We start from the raw sequence: 21,818 nt of genomic DNA, 5'->3' as shown, positions 1-21,818 counted from the left end.
TGTGCTGTCCAGACAGCAAAAGATCGCCGTCCTGTGTATATCTATACAACTTATCCTGAAGCACTTCATGTTCCTCGTACAGATCAAGGAATTTCCGTGCCATAGGTGTTGCTTTGGAATTGGCCATGATGTTTTATTTGACAGCAACAGCATAGGCCTACAATGTAGCCTACAATGTTGGTGAATCAAGTTGGTCCCTACATTTCCCAAATGAATGCAGCGACCAGCTGGTGTTCATTCAGCTGATTGGCTGAAGGAGGTTAGATTGCATGCAACAACCTTGAAAGTAGAGCATGTCTCTACCTTTTTGCCTGTTGCTTGGGGGATTAATTTGCCTGATGCTTGGGGGATTAATTCCTTGCAAATCCAAAATACACGGTGCAATCTTTTTCCAAGGTCTGTGCAACAGGCAATTGCATGGAAAATTGCATCGTGTAAACCGGCCTTAATAGATAGCGCCCTGATCGATTCTTCCTGCATATCAATATGCTTCATTTACATTACATTACAGAGATCGGACACTAATCCCTACCATAACAAACCATGTATACAATGATCACATATATTACAGGTGATATAACAGGTCTATTAGATTAGTAAACTATGATCTATTTGCAAGTATTATAATATATTGATTGAGCAGGAAAGATGTGATACTATTTTTTGTATAGTAGTCTAGTTGCCGGCGTCAGGTATACATAGAATGGTTTTTTTTATGATGATGACATGTATGATGCAAACTCATAGGTGTTGTGCGTTTGGCAATTTGGGAGGGGTGGGGTTCAAAATGACCCCATAGGATTATAAAATCAAAATTTCAATTGATCAAATACCTCTTTCAAATATATCAAACATAAATAAACAAAAATAAATAAATAAATAAATAAATAAATAAATAAATAAATAAATAAATAAATAAATAAATAAACGAACAAATTGAACAAATTGTAGCGTAGCATTAAAATCATAAATATAACCATTGCTGGCAGGAGGACTCGAACCAACGATATTGACATCAGCAGTCTGATGTTCTACCATTGAGTTATGACAGCATCTAGTGATGAGGGACGAGTTTTTAGCTTATATAGTGTTTGTCTGTGATAATGCCGCCTCGTGAAAGAAATAAATATAAAATCTCAATTTTTAATTTAAATTGATTTGATAATTTTCTAACCTATATTTTCTTCAGAGCAGGGACAAATATTTCCCCTTTTATCCAATTTGACCGCTAAATTAGAATCTATATACTTCTTTTATTACTAATTTAATTCCGCGATTTGTTCCATTAAGCAATATCAGAGATTAATGTCAAGCATCTCACAACAGATATTTAGTTGGCTTAGTGGTTTTGCACAGTGCTTTTTAACCGGGAGGTACCGAGATCGATCCCACCTCTGCCTGCAATTTTTTTAAAGACTGGGAAATAATAACCTGACATTCGCCGCTGACATTCGTACTGCAGAAGCGGAGTTATAACTTGTTAAACTTTGCTCCTTCCGTAAAAGGGTACATTATTTTGGCACTTCATTATTTCTTTTTTTTCCACATTGCTGGTATTTTATATCAAATGGTCATAATTTTTTTTTTTTTTTTTTTTTTTTTTTTTTTGACAGCCATGGTGTTACTGTCTATGGTTTATTCCTGTACTTGAGTCCGGTGGGGAAGAAAACATACAAAATAACCACCGGACCCTTCACAAAACTTTCCTGACAGCAAAGACTATAATTGTTATATATTATATAGTTATACATATAAAACCTTTCAATAGGGCCTATACTATAATTATTACACATATTTTACTTAAATGATTAACAAAAAAGATTAACAAAGGATTTTTTTTAAACCAATTAACCAGTGCAGAGACTTCGCCATAGTTGCCATTTTTTTGAAAACTTGTTACGCTCTAAATTACATGTTGCTTGATATTTCAGGATATTATGATAATGTTTAATTTCTTGTTTAAAAGCTTTTAAATCTGGGTATTGTTCCATCATCTTTGCTCTATAGATGTGGAATTTTGCCATTGTCATTATAAGGGTTAAAGTCAAATCAAATTTAGAACCAAATAGAATTGTCAAAGTAGACATTTCCAATTCCACATTAGTTTGTTCTTTTATCCATAATTTAATGGTATTCCAAAATATTTGGGAGACCTGACAATTTACAAAAAGATGTTTAATTGTTTCCGGGTTCCCCTTACAAAATGTACATAAATCATCCTCCCTTACATTAAATTTTAGCAACAGACTATTTGTTCCTAAAATCCTTTGGTTAATTCTATATTGGAACCATCTATACTTCGAATCAACAGAAAACTTGAAATTTAAAAGACATAATTGTTTCCACTCCTCATTTTCTATATCAACATCTATTTTCCACTTATTACCTGATTGTTTCATTCTCTTAGCCCCTACAAAGACATCGTAGAATAACTTACAACCTTTACGATATTTAAACAATAAGTCCATATTACTCGATCTAAAAGGTGAAACTAATTTTGTCCCTTTTAACTTGTTAATATTGAAATTTGACTGAATTGCTCTTATAATACCATTGTATTCAAGGAAGTTTGTTTTCACATTATACATTTCTTCAAAGTCATCTTTTGACATAAAAGTCCCATTTTCTGACAGTAAATCATTTATAAAAAGAACCCCCCTTTCCTTCCAATGAACATAATGAATTGAATTACCACCAATTTTGATTTTATCATTCCACCACAGGTACTGCTTTGCAATACGATTGAAATCTAATTCACCATAATTAACAATATTTATCAAAGAGGACCAAGAAAAAAATACGTCATACCAGAACTTATTGTCTACCTTATTTTTCGTTGCATTAAATCGGAGTAGACCTGTACAGCAAATATCGTTAGTCTTCACATTCAAACATAACTTTGACAATTTTATCCATTTTTGTCACCTTGAATAACCCTGCGAATCCAATTTATTTTTAGTGCATTTATATGAGATTCGACATCTGGCATTTTAACTCCTCCATTCTCATAATCTTGTACAAACTGAGATCTTTTTATTTTGTCCGGCTTCCCATTCCAAACATATTTAAAAATGATGTCATTAACTGTTTTGATAAAATCTTTGCTCGGATTTGGAAGCATCTGCGCAATATAACTGATCTTAGGAAGAACCAACGATTTTACCACTACAACTCGACCCAATACAGTAAGATTCCTTTTTTCCAATTGGAAATCATCTTTTCATCAGTACAAGTGATTTTTCATAGTTCTGTTTAACCATTTGCACCAAATCAGTATTGAAAGAAATTCCTAAAAATCAAAATTGCCCTCAAAATTCCAAGTTAGTTTTTTATTTTCACAACTTTTTGTGATTCTATTTTTATATGATCCTATCCATACTGCCACTGTTTTATCAGTATTAATTTTCAAACCAGAAATTTCACGAAAAATATTCAAAGTATCAAATGCGCTTTTTAGCGACTTTTCTGTGCCATCTAATATCAAGGTTGTGTCGTCTGCGTATTGTGTAATTTTAAAATTCATGTCCTTTACTTTTATTCCTTGTATATCTTTATTTTCTTTTATCATTAAAGCTAAAATTTCCGCACATAAAACAAAAATATATGGCGAAAGCGGATCGCCCTGTCTACAACTACGCTGAATTTGAAACGGTTTTGAAATATTCCCATTTATTATTACTGACGAAGAAGCATTCTTATATAGGGTTTCAAACCATCTACAAATATCTGTCCCAAAATTAAAAGCTTTTAGAGTTTTAAATATAAAATCATGTGATACCGTGTCAAATGCTTTTTCAAAATCTATGAGTAATAGCAGACCAGGTATTTTATGAATATCTGTATAATTTAACAATTCATAGAGAAGGCGAATATTTTCGCCTATAAATCTGTTTGGAACAAAACCATTCTGGTCTTCCGAAATTAGATGGTTTAAAACTGATTTTACGCGGTTAGCAATACAAGCAGATGCTAACTTATAGGAAACATTTAAGAGTGATATAGGCCTCCAGTTCTTTAGGAAATGACGAGGTTTATCCCCTTTGGTAGAAGAGTAACATGACCAATTTTTTGTTCTTTTGTAAGAGAACCTTTCCTAAAACCTTCATTTAACGACCGAAGAAGAAAAATGGAAATGTCGTCCCAAAACATTTTATAAAATTCTACTGTAAAACCATCTGGGCCAGGAGTTTTGTTATTTTTCATATTTTTCAAACCAATTGAGAGCTCAGACAAATCCAGCTCACCTTCTAAATTATTTGACTGCATTTGCGTTAATTTATTGAAACATAAATTTAGATCATCAATATTGACATTGTTTTTTTCTTCCTTTTCTTTGTACAAAGTTTTGTAAAATAACAAAATTTCTTTTTCAATCTCCTCCTGAGATGTTGCCTCTGTGTTATCTTTCTTAGTAATTTTACATATTTGTTTATTTACGAAGTTTCTTTTTTTAAGGTTAAGAAAATATTTGGACGGTTTCTCCCCTTCTTCTATCCATTTAGCTTTTGATCGAACAAAACAACCTTTAATTTTTCTAGTACGCAGCTCTTCAAGCTTTTGTTTAGCGGCATTAAGTTCCCTCATTACTGAATCGACGTTTTGGTTATTTAAAGCCGTTTCTGCACATATCTTCTCCAGATGCTGTATCAAATTGTCAAGTGTTTCTTCTGTTTTATCTAAGTCTTTCTTTCTTTTGGATGAAAAAGCCAAAGTAGCACCTCTAATTTCCAATAATAATGTTTCGAAGAACAGCTGGTCATCGATAGTAAGAACTAACGTCGTCGGATTAATATCATTTATATATTCTCTATCATAAGGAGAGGCCGCATATATTTTCTTCACCTTAGTAATCGAATCTTTAACAATATTTACATATTCCTCTTCTTTAAGCAATTCATTATTGAATTTCCAAGATCCCCGACCATTTTAATATTATTACCTTTACTTAGGCCAATGATCACCATAGAATGGTCAGTTCTGTAACCAGGTGTAATATCAGCAAAATCGATCAAATTTAGCAATTCAGATGAAATCAAAAAGAAATCTAATCTGGCTTGTTTTATTGGATTATTTTTCTCCAAGTAAAACGTCTAATATTTGGATTCAGAACTCTCCATGGATCGCATATTTCCATGTCTTCTTTTATATTAAGAACCATTTCTTTTGCTTTCGGGTTATTAATATTTACATAATTGAAAGTATCCATTTCTTGATTCTGGACTAAATTAAAGTCTCCGCATATAATAGAGTAAGGGTTTCCAAAAGTTTCCACAACCTCTTTTACACGACTATAGAAATATGGCTGATCATCATTTGGCCCATATAAACAACATAAAGTGATATCTATAGATAACAAAGTAATATCGAGCACAATCCAATTTCCAACATGATCACGCTGTATATTCCGCACTTTAAAATCAAAATTATTGTTCATCAAAACTGCCACACCTCTTGAGTTCGTAGTGTGACCTGCTATATAAATCTCATAACCCCATTCAGACCTGACCATATTTTCAAATTTTTGATCCCAATGTATATCCTGAAGACAATATATCGAAAATTTCTTTTTCCTTAGATAATTAAAAACATCACGTCTCTTGACTTTATCATTCAATCCCCTGCAATTTACAGAACATATTTTAACTGAGCTATCCATATGCAAAACATTTATTTAATTTAGACTGATCATGTATAAGAAGCCAAAACTGCGTATAGTACATTTCATATAAATTAAGCTGTCGCTTTCTGATACCAGAGAAAAAACAAAAAAACAAAAATAAATTAAAGGACAAAGAGACAAAGTCAAAATACAAAAACCAAAAGGTAGGTCAAAACAAAAATTGAACCCAAAATCAACTGACAATTGTCAAGGAAAGTCTGACCGTCAATATGAGCGTACACAAAAATTGTCGCCTCTAAGCGACTGTTAATAAAGCATTACATGTAAACATCTAATTCATGCATATCAAAATTGCATCAAAATATGAGAAAAACGTTTTGATCATCTTCAATTTTTGTATCCCCTTTTTTCCTTTTTTTAAATCCTCTATAGGCACGCATGCATATACCCAAAAATTATATATTCAAAACGTGATTAAAAGAGCTTCAAAAACAATATGATTACATGGGTAGCTTTTGCGTTTAACATAACTTTATATTACAGCAAATATGACATCAAAATAGTCATAATGGTCATGATCAAATGGTCATAATTGGCGGTCACTTCAAATCACCCCCAACTGAACGAGGTTCAGGAATGTCCTCTCATTGTTAATTGTTGGTTAGCCCACCACTTGAACAGGATTTAGCCAAAGCAAACAAAGACTTAAGCTTTTTACTAATGCTATACATAAGTATAAGCTTATTATCCTCTTCAACAATAGGATTAAAGATTGGTGCTTGACTGGAATTTCGTGCTAGTGTCATTGGTTATTGTTAAAAGGCAATAAGGTGTGTAATTGCAATATTTCCTCTGAATAGGACAGACTCTCTACATCGAACCATGGATGCTGAAGGTTCGCAATACTGTTATTAGCTGTTATTTAGGGGAAGGTATCTTCCAACCCCAATTTCAAATGAATATTGAATGTTTATGAGATCACTGCGTCGGGTGTATCACATACTAGGTTCTCTTGAATTTTTGACATTTCTGAGAAAATTTGTGTTATCGTTCTTTTTATGGAGCTCTTCCAATTCAACAAATTACATACCTCAATTTTTTCCTAAATAATTAGTTATAAAATGTTAAACTAGAACTAGTTATAATTTTTATAATTTTCGTATTTCACATATTGAACTATCTTAGATAATTCGGTATGTGAAAACTATGATTTTCCTGATATCGTATTTAAAGTGCATTTCATCTAGAGATAGACCAGTATGCATGTATGTGATGCGTATAAAATCACGTCACCTTTCGCGAAATCGAGATAGCCCCAAGATAGGCCAGTATTATGATGAACATTTATATGGGATAGACCGAGATAGAACTGTATGCAACGTTATCACTAAATCACTCCTGATATTTATTTTTCAATAAATATCAGGAGTGTTATCACGACTTACCCGGTTCAAAGCCCCAGTCCCCACAAAACATAAAGCTGCCTTCGCTTCCCCAGCCAGTAGATATTCCGACATAATTAACGTCAATGCTGCCTGTGTTTTGGAATCTCATGACAGATGTCTCATCACTAAATACCTCCACCAAATCGTCTCCAAATGACACACGAAACTGACGATATTCTGTGGCGCTCAAAATCGCGGGGGTATTCGGAAAGTCTAGGTTTTCGCATTGTTTGCAAAGACGAATAGCTGATTTCTGGTTTCCCCAACCTCCAATTACTGCAGAAACAATGAAGGAAATATTATTGTATCCTGTCGTTAAAATAATTGGTTATTCTCTCTCAAAAAGTGATAGGGAATAGGGATTATAACATTTTATAGATATGTCTGCATTATTGGTAGCCATCAGTTTCCAGTGAACAATGAGGGAAATAATAGTCGTTACAATAACTGATCAATCTCTCTCAAAAAAGTGATAGGGAATAGGGATTATAAACATTTTATAGATATGTCTGCATACAGGCTGTATCAAAATGATTGGTACCCATCAGTTTCCAGTGATATGGACATGACTGTCACAGCAAAATGCAACATAGGATTCTCATAATTTGTTGATTAATTAAACAGACATATAGGGCCTAACTACGGTATATATTGTGATCATTTCAAGAAGACTCTGTACTGCATTTGGAAGAAAGAGACTTTTCAATAACCATCAAAACTGACTGGTACCAATCACTTTCATACAACCTGTACTTCCTCGAAGCATGAGAACTCTATTGCTGTTGAACTCTATTTTTATACCCAAACGCAGAAAAAAACCTACCAATTTCATACATGGTCTCGGCATCTCCTTCGATCGGCGACAAGGCGATATGTACATCGTTGTTAGCACGAACACTAAACGTAAAGCTCGTCGCTCCTTCTGGTACAGGCCCCAGGTATTGGTATTTATAGTCATTCGGTGTGTTAATGGGTTGGCAGGCTATTCAACGATAAACAATATGAAAATTGTGAGAAGGAATCAGCATCAAAATTCGTATGCATTTTACGCTATTATAGGCCTACTCCGATTTGTGGTCAAAGGTGTTTCATGGTTCATTTCCAGTCATTGACCAAATACTTTCAATATAAATTTGCGTCTATGTATAACTGCGTCAAAATATCGTTAAAATAGTCCAATTTTGAAAATCTTTGTGGAACAAATTACAACATTCTGGTCAATTTTTAAGAAAAAGGGTGGGTGGTCTATATTCGGTGAGAGCTTGTCTCACATGCTTCTTTTCCTGCATTGTATAGTGGTGAGAATTTGTCTGCAAATTGTATTCTGAGTTACTGTGCAAAATGTGCATAAAGGTTGTATTCACGTGTACCTCAAGTTGGTGCTATATGTTTCTCATTTTGCTATAGTGCCAGTCAAACACATTTTAATGCTATTGTTGAAGAGGATTATTAGCTTCTACTTATGTATAGAATTCGTAAATAGCTCTAGTCTTTGTTTGCTTTGGCTAAATCCTGTTCAAGTGGTTTGTTAACGCATTCGGAGCATGGATACGGGTACGGAATCTTAATTTAGCATCAATCATTTAAAATATATATTATAGAAGTGAATATACAGTATTTATTTGCAACATTTTATGTTCTAAAACAATTAACATGATTGATACAGTCATGAAAATGGGTATTTACAGCTATTCGGCTTGATGACAAATCCATAAGTTTTCAATATACGTATAAGCACGGTTGTTTAATGGCATGTAAAACCCTGTCATTTTAAAGAAAATTTGAACAATGATAGTGCTATTTAACTTACATCTTGTTTGCATCTTTACAAGGGGTAGACACTTGTGTAATGGGCTATTCCAGAAAATAAGTGCACACCCCCTATAGAGGAGTAAATTTTCAATCAAAGAAATGTCCGGATTTCCAAGTATGCTTTCTGAAAACGACTGGAATTCCAGTTGCTAATGTCACTTTAAAAAGCTTGGAAATCCAATTAAATGAAGGAAAAATCACGGAAATGTCCCAAATGAGCTCTCAAATTGAGGATTTCTGATTTTGAAATATTTTTCTGCCGGATTTTTTTACGTCACGGCTGTGTAATGATCGCATCAAACAACCGTGTAAACCACAGCACTCATCATTGATTTTGGTGTTTTGTGCATCAATAACTGCTGATTTTCCTACGAATATGGACTGTAAACTTGGTAAATAAGTATAAATAATTATTTTTCTGGTATATTTAGGATATAAATACGATTCTCTGGCTTTAATTCTGTGGTCTTAACTTATATTTTTTATCTACATGTTACTGTTAGTGGGATGGAGTGGGGTGAGAGGAACAATAAAATAGCAATTCGGTATATCGTCATTGCATTATGTCATATGTTCATCAGTGATTCTTCTCGTTTGTGTTTTCACTCCCATTTACTCAACTAGCGGAAGCCCTAGTAATGTCCGAATTAATGAACGAATGAATGAATGATGAATGAATGAATGGGTGAATGAATGAATGAATGAATGAATGAATGAATGAATGAATGAATGAATGAATGAATGAATGAATGAATGAATGAATGAATGAATGAATGATTCATGAATGCTACATGACAACTGAAACAAATATAGTGAAAACTAAAAGATACGTACCTTCTGTGGCTATAACAGACCCTACCAAGCCCACTATGCACATTAGCGAGACAATATTCATCTGAAAAAAAAGGTTGAAAACAATTCAACAACAGGGAGCTATAAACATTTGAAGTACTTGGATATCCAAAGATTGTGACCGTGAACTACAGTGTATCAGTTATATGGAGTATCTTACATCAGCACTGGAATTTAGTACTTATCCGGAAAGTAAAAGCGAGACTCAAATTTATCTGAAAAAATAAGGTTGAAAAATAAAGTATCTGGATATCCAAAGATGTGACCATGAGGTATTATACCGTAAAACCCCGTCTACAAGCATATAGAGTGCTTCTGATGAAAGCTACATTAATCCAGGCGCCATTATGGAGTATGAGCAAATAAATTACGGATCCAAGCATATACAAACAAGTATTATTTTAAGACCAATCTATTGTATTGGTATATTTACGCTGGCTTCGAATTAATTTAGCTTTCATACAAAACACTATGTATGCTTGTAGACGGGGTTTTACGATAGAGTATCTCACGACAGAGCTTGAGTTTAGTACTTAAAAATAAAGGTGTAATTCCGGAGGCAAGCTGGAGCAGGTGCTTGCTATTGCACGTGCTTCATTACACAGTATACAAGCGGTTTGAACCTGCATTGTCCAGGCTTAAAGTACTCGTACCCATACCCCAATTTCCGTACCCGTACCCATGCTCCGAACGCGTACCCGTACCCGTACTTTTCACAGACCTGTATCCGTATCCTTTCCCGTAACCGTACTCGCGCCCTATTTTGGATTCGGACCCGTACCCATACACATACCCCGGACGTGGACCAGTACCCGTACCCTCATTGTACCCGTACTCATGGCCTTGGACTCGTACCCGTACTCATGGCCTTGGACTCGTACCCGTACTCATGGATATCGGGTATGGGTATCAGGCACACGTGCTCAACTCAGGAATCAAGACATAACTAGGAGAGTGACGATGACCGTATTTGCCGGAAGCCCTAACCCTTACCCTATCTCTAACCCTATCCCTAACCCGTTCCGGTAAATACGGTCAAGTACCTCTCTACTGCGAGTGGCTAACAGTGAGCGGCTAATATAAAATAAACTAAAGGCCTGATAGCTGCATGGGTTTAATAATTATTAAATGTCCCTTATAATGAAACCACCACTTGGCACTTACTTTCGCGGGCTCTGTAAAATCATAAATTAAAAAAAAATTAATATATTTTTAAACTTAATAAATAATTCATAAATTAAGAAATACCACAATTTAAATAAACAATCCGATGTAAGTTTATTTAAATCTGAATTGTTATAATTATTTCAATATTTTTATTATTAAAATATCACTGAGTAACATCATACAGAGAACGTTTGTATTTTAACATTTGTCAAAGAACACGTTAAATATGTATACTTTAGAGAAGGTTGCCACAATATAAGTATCAGTCCAAATCATTCGCATAATTCGCATCATTCGAAGAAGTCGCATAATTTTTTTTTCTTTACCATTAGTTTCTCTTGGACAGTGTTTATCAATAGTCACGGGAACCAATGTCAAAAATTCTTAATCGTGTTGTTTCAAGAAGCAGTCTCACATCTCGGGAAGTTTTAAAGGAAACATTTGATGGATATGAATAACACTGAAATCTGTGATTCCTTTTCGAAATATTAAAAAATTACCAAAATAATGTAATTTACCCTTACCATGACAACGGATTGAAGTGATTCAGATGCTTCGTCGTAAACAAAGATCCGGGACAAAGATGTTCCGATTAAAATGAAGCTGGTTATATGCAATGATATTTATACAGAAATAAAACTGGAAATAATTTTTAATCAGGTTTTCGACGTCACTTCATTTTTGACCAATAAGATGGGTCGTTCTATCTTACCAAACAGTCTACATGAAACTAATCACCCAATTGGCCAGGTCTTTACCGTTTACTGAGAGTGACGTACCCTATAACCAGATGAACCATTCTTGCATATTTTATGTGCTGTATTACAAACAAAACACAGTTACAATTAGGAAACATATGTTTCACGTCCTTGTTGTTCTGATTTCTACTTTCCGTAAGAGATGAAATCAAAACTCAACCGGCGGTTTCCCGCAGGTTCCGCCCGGTTTCCATTATTTAGAACAATAGAAACTAGATGGAACCGAACGGAGCCGGCGGTTAACCACCGCGGTTCGAGTTTTGATTTGGTCACGGTACATTGTCACGACTGAATTTTGTTTTCTGTCGTTTCTTTGTTTCTCTTCTCCTGTGAACGCTTTACATTTTGCTCTAAACACGGCCACACACTCACCACACCCAATACACACCCCACCCACCCCACGTACTTTATATTAAACTATCCAAAAGCGGACGTATTTGTCTGATTTTTTTAACCTGGGAAATTCCACGCATTCCTACACCTCAATAGCAGCCATTGAAGTACATTTGGGCCATCCCACCTGAAATGTGAAATGATGCAGGCTTTGCGGGAATTTTAAACTGTGTTCCATCACCCGTGTGACAGAAGGATGCTGAAAGTTTACAATGCAATACAATATAAGATTGATTTTGAACCAGCGCTTTTCCACCCAATTGGGCAATTACAACACCAGTTTTGTGCGGATGGCCCCCAGTAATGGCGGAATATATTTTGACCATCACTTGGCTCGTCGGATTTGTGTATAGTGACCAATGGTCAAGCTGACGCAACGGATTTGGCTTTGAAGCTACCATAGTGCAGTTTTGTCCACAGCAAATTCACCGTGACCTTTTCAGCCATAAACCCGCTTAGTGAAGATTAAACCGAAATATGCAGTACTAAACCATTATAGTAATCGATTGTCCAATGCACATTTCTTACCACGTGATAATATTAATCCAATGAGCGATCGAATTGTCCGCTACGGTCGACTAATCCAATCGATAATGACGCTATTGACATGTACGGGTGGAGCTCCACTGACTGAGTTTTGGGGATTTTTCACTGGTTTGCTATCATTTACTCATCAAGGCACTCCACCGTTATTATAAGGACTATGCTAATAATTTAAAGATTGACATGTAGAAAATAAACCATACTTGATTGACAGAAAGTACTAAATTTGTACCTATTACGGTTTGGTGGCACTCCTCTTCCAAGCGCGACGAAGTCATGGCGGTCCGGTGAAGCAAAAATGTGCATTGGATTAACACGGGAGTTTGGATAAGATGGTAGATTTCCTTTCTCATACAAATGCATGCTCCCCCGTTATTAAAGCTTGTACCGGATTAAAAATTCAGTTATTTTGAAAAGAATAAGTAATTGAAACATAGAGCAAGTACTAAAATCAGAACTTTTATACTTTTTGATATATGACGCTAACTAGTTCATCTACTATACCCACAGCACAGCGCTACTAGTACGGGTCAATTACCTATGTGAGTGCCCCTGTGTTGTGTGCATACATGTTGTTAACAATAACTGCATGATGCATTACAGATTAACAGAAGAAAAACGACGAAAGAAGAACCCAGCAAAAGCAGACCTTTAGCAAAGCTTTGCTAAAAAATTAGTTCCGAATCCCTTCAGTACTTTTGTCCCAGAAGGCCAGGTGTCGGGCCAGATGTTGCCCTATAGAGGTTATTAGTGTATCATGTTTATATCAAACAAGTCGGCGGTTTCTCTGATTTAATAATCGATATCACCGGTGCAAATTAATTGCCTTTGCGTGCGAATGGTAGTGGAAGTGGTTTCATTTCAAAGTCCCCAGTATGCAAATTAGGTTAATGGGTAGAAACGCAAAGCTACACTGCACATCACACCTGGCAATAGACCATTTCGGTAATTCCCGAAAGCCTTTGCAAATTTAACGTGGAAAACGTCATCACCGATGCGCATATCGTTACCACGCAGTTCAACGTATGCGCAATAGTGATGTGTGCATCAACGAAGACGTACTTTGCAAAGGATTATGGGATCTACTAACTTGTCCCCTTTGTCCCCAAATAAATAGAAACGCCCTCTAGCGAGCACATTTTAAATGAAGAACCTATCCGAAGTTTTTGCTTAGTGATATGATTGATACACAAAAATTGTTTTAAAAATGTTTTAAAAAAATAAATACGTGCAACATTATGGCAAAAGCTGATGTTATCATTTTAAAATTGGTAAAAAAATTCAAATTGAGTATGTGACAGTATTAATGATCTCCTGTTTGATATTCTCGCTCTTATGATTAACTAGATGAACATTTAAATAAAACTCGGACCAATATGATCTTAACTAAGCTGTTTGTTAATGGTTTCAGTCAGAACATTTTGTCGCCAATGTGCAAGTGAATTACTATATCATAATAATCCCTTAATACAAGATGTAGTAGTACTCAACAAGATTAGACCGGACGATGAATGGCTTCAGTGATATTCACGGGGGTACTAGTAGAGGGTACATAGATTATATCATGAAAAGGATATTTATATTTGTTAACAAGAGCTTAGATAATTTTCAAAAAACAGAACTTACACACGCAAGGCAAAAGTTTGTGAAAAGATTACTTGTACCTGTAGGTTTTTTTCTGCTTTGTTTCTTTATTTGTTTTTTGGTCGTCGTCGTTGGTCGTTGTTGTTGTTGTCGTTGTTGTTGTTGATGTTGTTGATGTCGGTGGTGGTGATGTTTTGTCTAACGACGATATAATGAAAGTGACAGCACTGAAAAGTCGTCTGCTATACGGCCTTCAAGATTGTACCAGCAGCGGCCACTTATTTTATACCCATGTGAGAATGGTAAAATGATATCGGGAAGTGTTTAACAGTAAGCACCTACCTAAATCCGGGGGAGGAGGCACATTGAAAAATTTTGGTGGGTATGCTCCCCCGGAATTTTGAGGTGGTGGGTCTTTGGGAGCTGCGAACAGTCCAAATCAAGGGTCTTTATTGGCTTTCTGGTTGAAAATCGCTTTCTGGTTGAAAATCGCCTGAAAAAGCCTTTCAGAGCTGAAATTATCAAAATCAAGGGTCTTTCGGAGCTCTATTTTGGTCAAATATAGGGGGTCTTTCGGAGCTGCGAAATCCAAAAAGGGGGGTCTTTCCGGGTGAGCATACCCGTATGGTCATTTGTATTGAGTGCCCTCTCCCCCCCCGCCCCCGGGCCTAAATCATCTACAAATCTTAGAGAATATCTTAACGCTTACTCTAATCCTAATCATAAACCTCAATCATAATCCTCACCTTAATCCTAAACGTTAATACCCTAAACAGGGCCGGATTTACCATTGGGTACGGTGCGGAGGACAATCTGTAATGGGAACATAATGCACTCATGCAAAGACCTGTATTCATTTTTTAAAGGAAGCATATGTCATGATTACTGCGTACTTTGGAGGACTATTAATGTGTTAATAATTCAATAATGTAACATTTGCGCGGTAATTTCTATAACTTACGCCATTTTTAATGAACGGGATTCTTTAGCAGCGTTAATGGATATCGATCATTCCATATGTTATATTTTGTGTTTTTCATTTTATTTTCAAAAACACCTGTGTTGACATTTTGCTGACAAACATATTTTTGAAGACTAGCTGCTATGGTTAAACATGTTTCGCCTTGCTAAATGCTCTGTGTGCTAGCCATAGGCTTCAACATAAAAGTCCCAGATTTGAGGTATTTTTCTCAAACTATCTGGAGCTATCTCAAGAACCACTGAACCAATGCTAGGCTTGTCTGTACACATTTGAAGGCATTTTCTATGTTGATTCCAAATATGGTCATACAATTGTACAATTCTGAAATTTCACCGAATTCGCCGTATTAGCGATAAGTACTGTGAAATCAATTGTTATTGTAGTATAATCTTCCCATATAGGGGGCCTACAGCCTCTATAAACGCGCTCTTAGATTGAAGACAACTACCGCTCTTTTAAAGATAGGCCTAAATCTTACAGGTGCAAGTGATCAGCATATGAATATTCTATAGAATTACGATCCATGTCTTTATCCCTGCTCTTTGACATCTATGGTTCAATGCAGAGGTACCGCGTGAACGTACTAGTGCAGCACGATATATTTAAAAATTGTTTTTACCTATTGCTATAGTAGTTAATCCGATTACGTCACTTCCACAGAGAATTGCAAAGAGCTTTCAATAGTCGTAGAGTAGCAATAGATGATGTAATGCTTTGTTCCTTTGATGCCGATTAGAAATTGCGACAGGCTATTCATAAAAGTGGTACCATTGTTTCAAACAAAGGGGTTCCGCCATTAAATTGGTCACTGATCCGGCATCATATTAACGCTTTACACAACAGGCGAGTATAAAAAAAAGTGACCACAATACAGTCATGTGTAAGGGCAGTCATGTGTAAAGTGGTACCATTGTACTCACGTATCCCAAATGTGCGCTTGTGCGGGCCTGAAGTCTATAAAGGAGGCTTAAGTTGTCGATATAATCTTTTAATCACCCACCTGACTTCAGGCGCTTTATTTAAATAAATTGAATGCTCCAGCTGATCGATTACACATCAGAATGTGAAGGCTGCCGGGTCCACATTTCTCTAGTACTCTATAATGGTAATCGCTGCATATACATGCAAGTAGAAGTATAGGCCTATAAAGATTTTTTTTCTTCAAATGTCCATTTAATTTTATTTTAAGAATGAGATTGGCATAGAAATATCGGCGTACCCAAAGGGGTGGGGGAGGGGCAGCTTCTCCCTGTGAGAAGTCTTGAGAGGGGATGAGGGAGGAAGAGGGTATAGGAGGGATATGGAGAATGAACAGGGAGAGTGAGAGAGGACAAAAAGAAAGAAAGATGGGGAAGAGAGAAGGAGAGCGAGAGAGTGATAAAGTTAGTGTAGGCCTAGTAAAGAATACGTACAAAGAAAGAAACGAAAGGAAAATAAATGTAATAATAATTATTATAGAAACTTAACACATAACAGCACTAAGCAGCCATTCGATGACATCAATGCCGTTGTGCGTTACGTAATTAGAGAGCCCAGTCAGATGTATTTCGCACCTGCCAAGCACAAGTCACCCAATTTCGAAAACTGGACGTTGAATCAAGGGGGTGACACTAAATTCACGGTTGTTCTATTAGCAACGCAAAATCTATGAAAAATTCAGCTGGTTTACTAGCTAGAAAGTGAGGCCAGTTATCGATCCGTTATAGCTCGTTATGAATAATTCATGTTCGACCCTTGGATCATGTTAATTGAGTTTGGCAAATAACAACGTTGTTAGTTTTGCGAACTTTGCCTGTTCAATGAGAGTATAGCGCGCCTCCAATACATCTGGGCACAAAACAGGCGAAAACGATCCAGTTTAATGAAATGGCGGACGGGTATTCCCATCAGGCACCAGTGATATGTTTTTTTCAAAGAAAGTCTACTAATTTGATATGAAATGACATTTTGCTATAGCAAAGTCAAAATTAGGACTTGCTGTCAATAATATGAAGGAAATATGTGACAGAGGCAAGGTGGGAAATACAAGTAGTATTTAAGTTATAATAACCTTTGATACCCGACCTGACCTTCCATCATGGCGCCTTATTCGTCTTTATGTATTTCTATTATGCTCTCAAGTAAAATAAAATACCAATCTGCTCTGAGCAGACAATGTTACTCGGCTCCCAGCATGAATTATTGATTTTATACGGAAGTAAAGAAATGCACAGTGTATGTGCATGATGTGCAAGCATACTCCAAATATTTACGGTAAATCTGAATAGTGGTCACATGTGACATATCATGTGTTCGGGAAATCACGTGGCAACATTTTAAGATTTCAGGCTTGTTTACTAGTTAATTGCCATTTGTACTCTTTATTATTTATCTTTGTTAATTAACATATATTTTAAATGCTGATAAATCGTGGTTGGCTACCCATGATATCTGTTAAATTCAATGTTTTATGAATATAATTCTACCACGCAGAGGGGTCACGCAGCAGAATTTCACATCACCTGACTTAGCTACATTTCGAAGCTCTGCTCTTCAAATTCATGTAAATTTCAAAGTTCATACATTTAATATATTTAATATGATACTAATTTTTTGTTATAACCAACTGGTACACGAAATATACTAGCTTATTACCTATACAGAAAGGTGATTATCAGCCTTCACTCAGCAAATTGACATGCCCGGCATATGCAGCCATTCTCCGTCTGGATAACATGACTGTCGCCCTCAATACGTCTGGGCACAAATTTAAATAACAATACGCTATTTACATATCAATGCGGCCTCATGCTAATTAAAGCTGCCCCATCCAGGAGTTCATCTATGGTTGAATGTACACTCTCATGAATATTGATTGGCAACATTTTCCAATATGTCAGCGCTCTAATAAGACACAAAAGAACAATGAACGTTGCAGCCCGTTAAAGAATTGTGTGTGAGTGCGACTCTCTTTCACCGTCTCGACAATTCACATGCTCACCGCTATACTGCACTCTTTTCAAATGAATGGCGGTAGAACCCGGCGGTAGAATCCTGTGCTGGTATGGTGTGGGAAAACACCAGTACAGCCCACGCTCTGCTACCGAAAGTTGCACCCTAACATAATGATACATTATGTCAAATATTATTCTAAATGTGTTATGTGCTCCCATCACCTAAATTCGCCACATATACCATATCGTTATTGCATAGTTTGTCATTACTGGCGGCAATTCGTGCGACATCGGCTGTCTAGCTTGTTACGCAGTCTTTCTCTTGCAAGTCTAATGTTGTCATCATCTAATCTCAAATATTCGCTGCATTCTAAATATGGGCGGTCTGTGTATGAGACAAATCCCACTTTTTCTGGCACTGACCGAGTGACGTGACAGTGTTCCCATAATCGCGACAAAAGCGACCTGAAAGTTCGCAGATCAGTCCAAAATTCAGGTCCGTACGATTCAATTTTCGTCCATAACGTTTCGTTAAAATGTCGATATAATTGCACATCTGCTTCATTCCAAGTTCTGATTTTGGCTGTAGTATTGGAATCAATTTGGTAAACTTGATTGAAGTCACCTTTTACAGGGTTCATTCGCAGTGGGATGTACAATATATCTTCAAAGCTCCAACACAATATTTGTCTCATGAGAACTAAAGATTCATCTAAATGTTCATTGATCAAAACTAAATCAAACTCCTTTTCCAGACGTATTATTTCCTTTCTAAATAGAGAATCTTTTATTCTGTCGTCCGATTTGAATCCCAGATCATAGAGTTGTCCGTTTCTGGCTTGATGTTTACCATATTCAAACTTCTGAAGATACTGATCAGGATTACCGAAAAAGGTTTCCACAGCATCTATGACGTCATCTGAAACGCCCATCTGTGATGTAAAGTTATAATAGTTAAATGCAGATAAAAATTGCTGAACTGGATCTCGAAGAATAGTTAAAAATACGGGGTCTCGAACCACTGCCTGCATTTCACGGCGATTGTAAATCGCATGGGTCGCCAGGATATCAAAACTGTCGCCTTGGTTTATCACTTCTGAGTATCGGTAGACATAATTTCTGTTAAACTGTTCAAAGCCTGTAAATCTGTTGTAGTTGCGTCGTTTTGGTGTGACTATGTTAAGGTTTCCATCCAGTCCGTAGCGTTGGATTATCGCAGCGACGGTACTTCCAGCCGTTTTGTGTGTTTTGACGAAGACGATACGTCGATGACACCTTTCCTCAGTTCTGTGGAATGAAAAAAGGAGAACATAATAGAAAAAAGATTATATCATGTTAATATGTTTGCGACATTAAAAGCAGACAATGGACTATTCCAGTTGAACTCCCGCACACCCCTATGAAAGATCATGACCTTAATCTCCCACACAGGGAGTGTCAACTTCAAACATCTTCAAATGGCATTACCTGATACCTAAAGGGTGACTCCATTTGAAATCTATAACCCCTGTGTGCAATTGTCATGTCTTCCATAACCTAATGCACCACCTACCACATATGATAACATCTTAGTCAATACTCATAGTTAGATGAAGAACAAGTTCGATCATTACGAGAGTTAATGGAGGTAAGCAGACCCACGGAATGTGGGGAGGCCGGGGTCGGGGAGAAGTACATCCTCAGAAAGAAGAGACGGCAACTGCCTTGGATCTCTCAACCGACCTTGCACCTGGCTGATGATAGGCCCGGGATGATTAGAAGAGAGCAAAAGGCAGATCATAACGATGGGTGTGTGCGATTAAATCATAGATCATCTAAATATGATCCTTTGTTTATTTCTACTCACAGATTTCTACTCGAAAAAAAAGTATAATGTAAAACCTTTGCCCTTCAGGCTAGAAGGCTGGTAGGCCTACTAGATTATATACAATTGTGATACGGTCAAGCAAAATCAGTCGGAACTCGGAAATATTAAATTTCAGTTTCTATAGTAAAAAAAAAGCATTTACAAAGCTCCATTTTGGAAAAAAAAAACATCGAAAACATCCCGTTCCATATATTATGAGTAATTAAAGAGTTTCGAAAACAACAGGAAACAAAAGGAAATTATTATTTCCTTTGTTTGGCTATATCTCACAATCAATATTTCCGAGTTCCGACCTATTTTGCTTGATCGCATCACAATATTTAGATCGTATACATTGTACGTACCGAGAAATATTCTTAGATTCCGAAGTTTCGATGGAGTTAGATTGATAGATCGATTTTAATAAATTTCTGTAAGAAGATGTGTTTTCCATTTGTATTTGGGATCCATCCGTCAGCATGTTGATAAAAAGAAAAGTTATGCCCAACACGAATATAAGTACCGTAGTCACACCAACACAACGTGATAAATATTTGGGAACCATCTTGTTTTGCCCGCGCTGTTTGTCAGTGCTACAGAAAGAGAAAGATAAAGATCAAAGTCCAAAATTGTAATATATTTGCTTATTTTGTTTGACTAGGTCAACCCTTTGATTCTGGTTTGAATAATTAGTCATGCTGTCAAGCTTAATAATATATAGTAACTTAGTAAGAATATTAATACTCACTTATAAGCAATTAAGGGGTGTCCATACAAGGTAGGGGTGTGTTGGGGTGGGGGTGGGGGTGTATGGGTACGGGTATGGGGTGGGGTGATTTGTTGGGGAGCTTTGATGTGCAGGGTGATTTGGTAGTGTCAGCTCAGTTCAACTTTGTGGTTTGTATCACATGCACGAAAGTTGTGTTTTGGAAAGCTTCAAGTGGTGTGTAGCCCGTGTGTAGCGGGCATCAATGAATGCTATTAAAATGCTATCTTCAGTGGGTAACAAAATATAGCCAGGACTTTTTCATGGAGGGGGGACTTTCAATATGAATGTGTGTGTTTGTGTGGGGCCGTGGCGTAGCCAAGGGGGTAGGTGGGGGAAGCTGTCCCACCTGTCTTGTCCCAATGCTGGCCGCCGGCCTAATATTTAAGATTTTTTGTTGGCTTTTGTTATGCGCTTTTTACTTTTAAGGTAAGGCTTGCCAGGTGAAATCAGGAAATAGTGGTAAAAATGGCATTTTAAGGTTTAAGTATATTTGAAAAATGTTCAACATACTGCTTGCAGTTACTGTTCATTTTCCTATACACAATACACAAATTCCGGCGTTTTTACCCTTGCGCGCAGTTTTTCTGCCTCCGCAGGAGGTAGTATGCTTTGAAATTTACACCTAAAATGCCGCACATTGCGCGGCATGTAGGCCGATTGTACAAATTTATATTCTGACAAGTACTGTATAATTGAAGACCGAATTAAAAAGACTAGCTTGCGTATGCCGTCCTGTCAACCAGACCAAAAATGCCATACTGCGCAGGTCAGCAACCAATCACGGCGCGCCTTTGTCATGACGTCAGACGCAAACTAGTATTTTTTTAATTCGGTATTTAATTATGGGTTGTAGCCTCATCACATCAGCAATATCGTAGAAATCAAGTCGGACAACCGTAGCTGTGTGTGGCAATGGGAATACACATTAAACAAGGTTTAATTTCATGATTACATGAAACCTGATTATCAATGCAAAAACTTTGGCTGGAGAAGTTGAAGCTGACGTTCATGGCGACACTTTGGATGTGATAATTTGACATCATGGATTGTTTTGTGCAAAATTGGAGGTATTTTTTGCGGCGAGTCAGCAGACCGACTGACATGCAGGCTAGGC

General features: G+C 36.5%; 1 protein-coding gene across 1 annotated transcript in view; it reads right to left on the bottom strand.

Annotated features, from left to right (window-relative positions):
• Window positions 1-20,416, bottom strand: part of LOC140143398 (uncharacterized) — a 39,930-nt gene extending 19,514 nt beyond the window's left edge. Inside the window, exons 1-6 of the mRNA XM_072165254.1 lie at window positions 20,301-20,416; window positions 18,360-19,376; window positions 11,421-11,499; window positions 9,712-9,772; window positions 7,889-8,047; window positions 7,066-7,341 (exon numbers count right to left, since the gene is read on the bottom strand). Of these exons, the coding sequence (XP_072021355.1) occupies window positions 7,066-7,341; window positions 7,889-8,047; window positions 9,712-9,772; window positions 11,421-11,499; window positions 18,360-19,376; window positions 20,301-20,416 (1,708 nt within the window). The remainder of the gene's footprint in view (window positions 1-7,065; window positions 7,342-7,888; window positions 8,048-9,711; window positions 9,773-11,420; window positions 11,500-18,359; window positions 19,377-20,300) is intronic.
• Between the last annotated feature and the right edge of the window lie 1,402 nt (window positions 20,417-21,818).

This window comes from Amphiura filiformis, unplaced genomic scaffold (genome assembly GCF_039555335.1).
Source record: "Amphiura filiformis unplaced genomic scaffold, Afil_fr2py scaffold_21, whole genome shotgun sequence".
Taxonomy (NCBI): Eukaryota; Metazoa; Echinodermata; class Ophiuroidea; order Amphilepidida; family Amphiuridae; genus Amphiura; species Amphiura filiformis.
The sequence above is the reverse complement of the archived record's forward strand: the minus strand, read 5'-3'. Positions and strand labels throughout refer to the sequence as shown.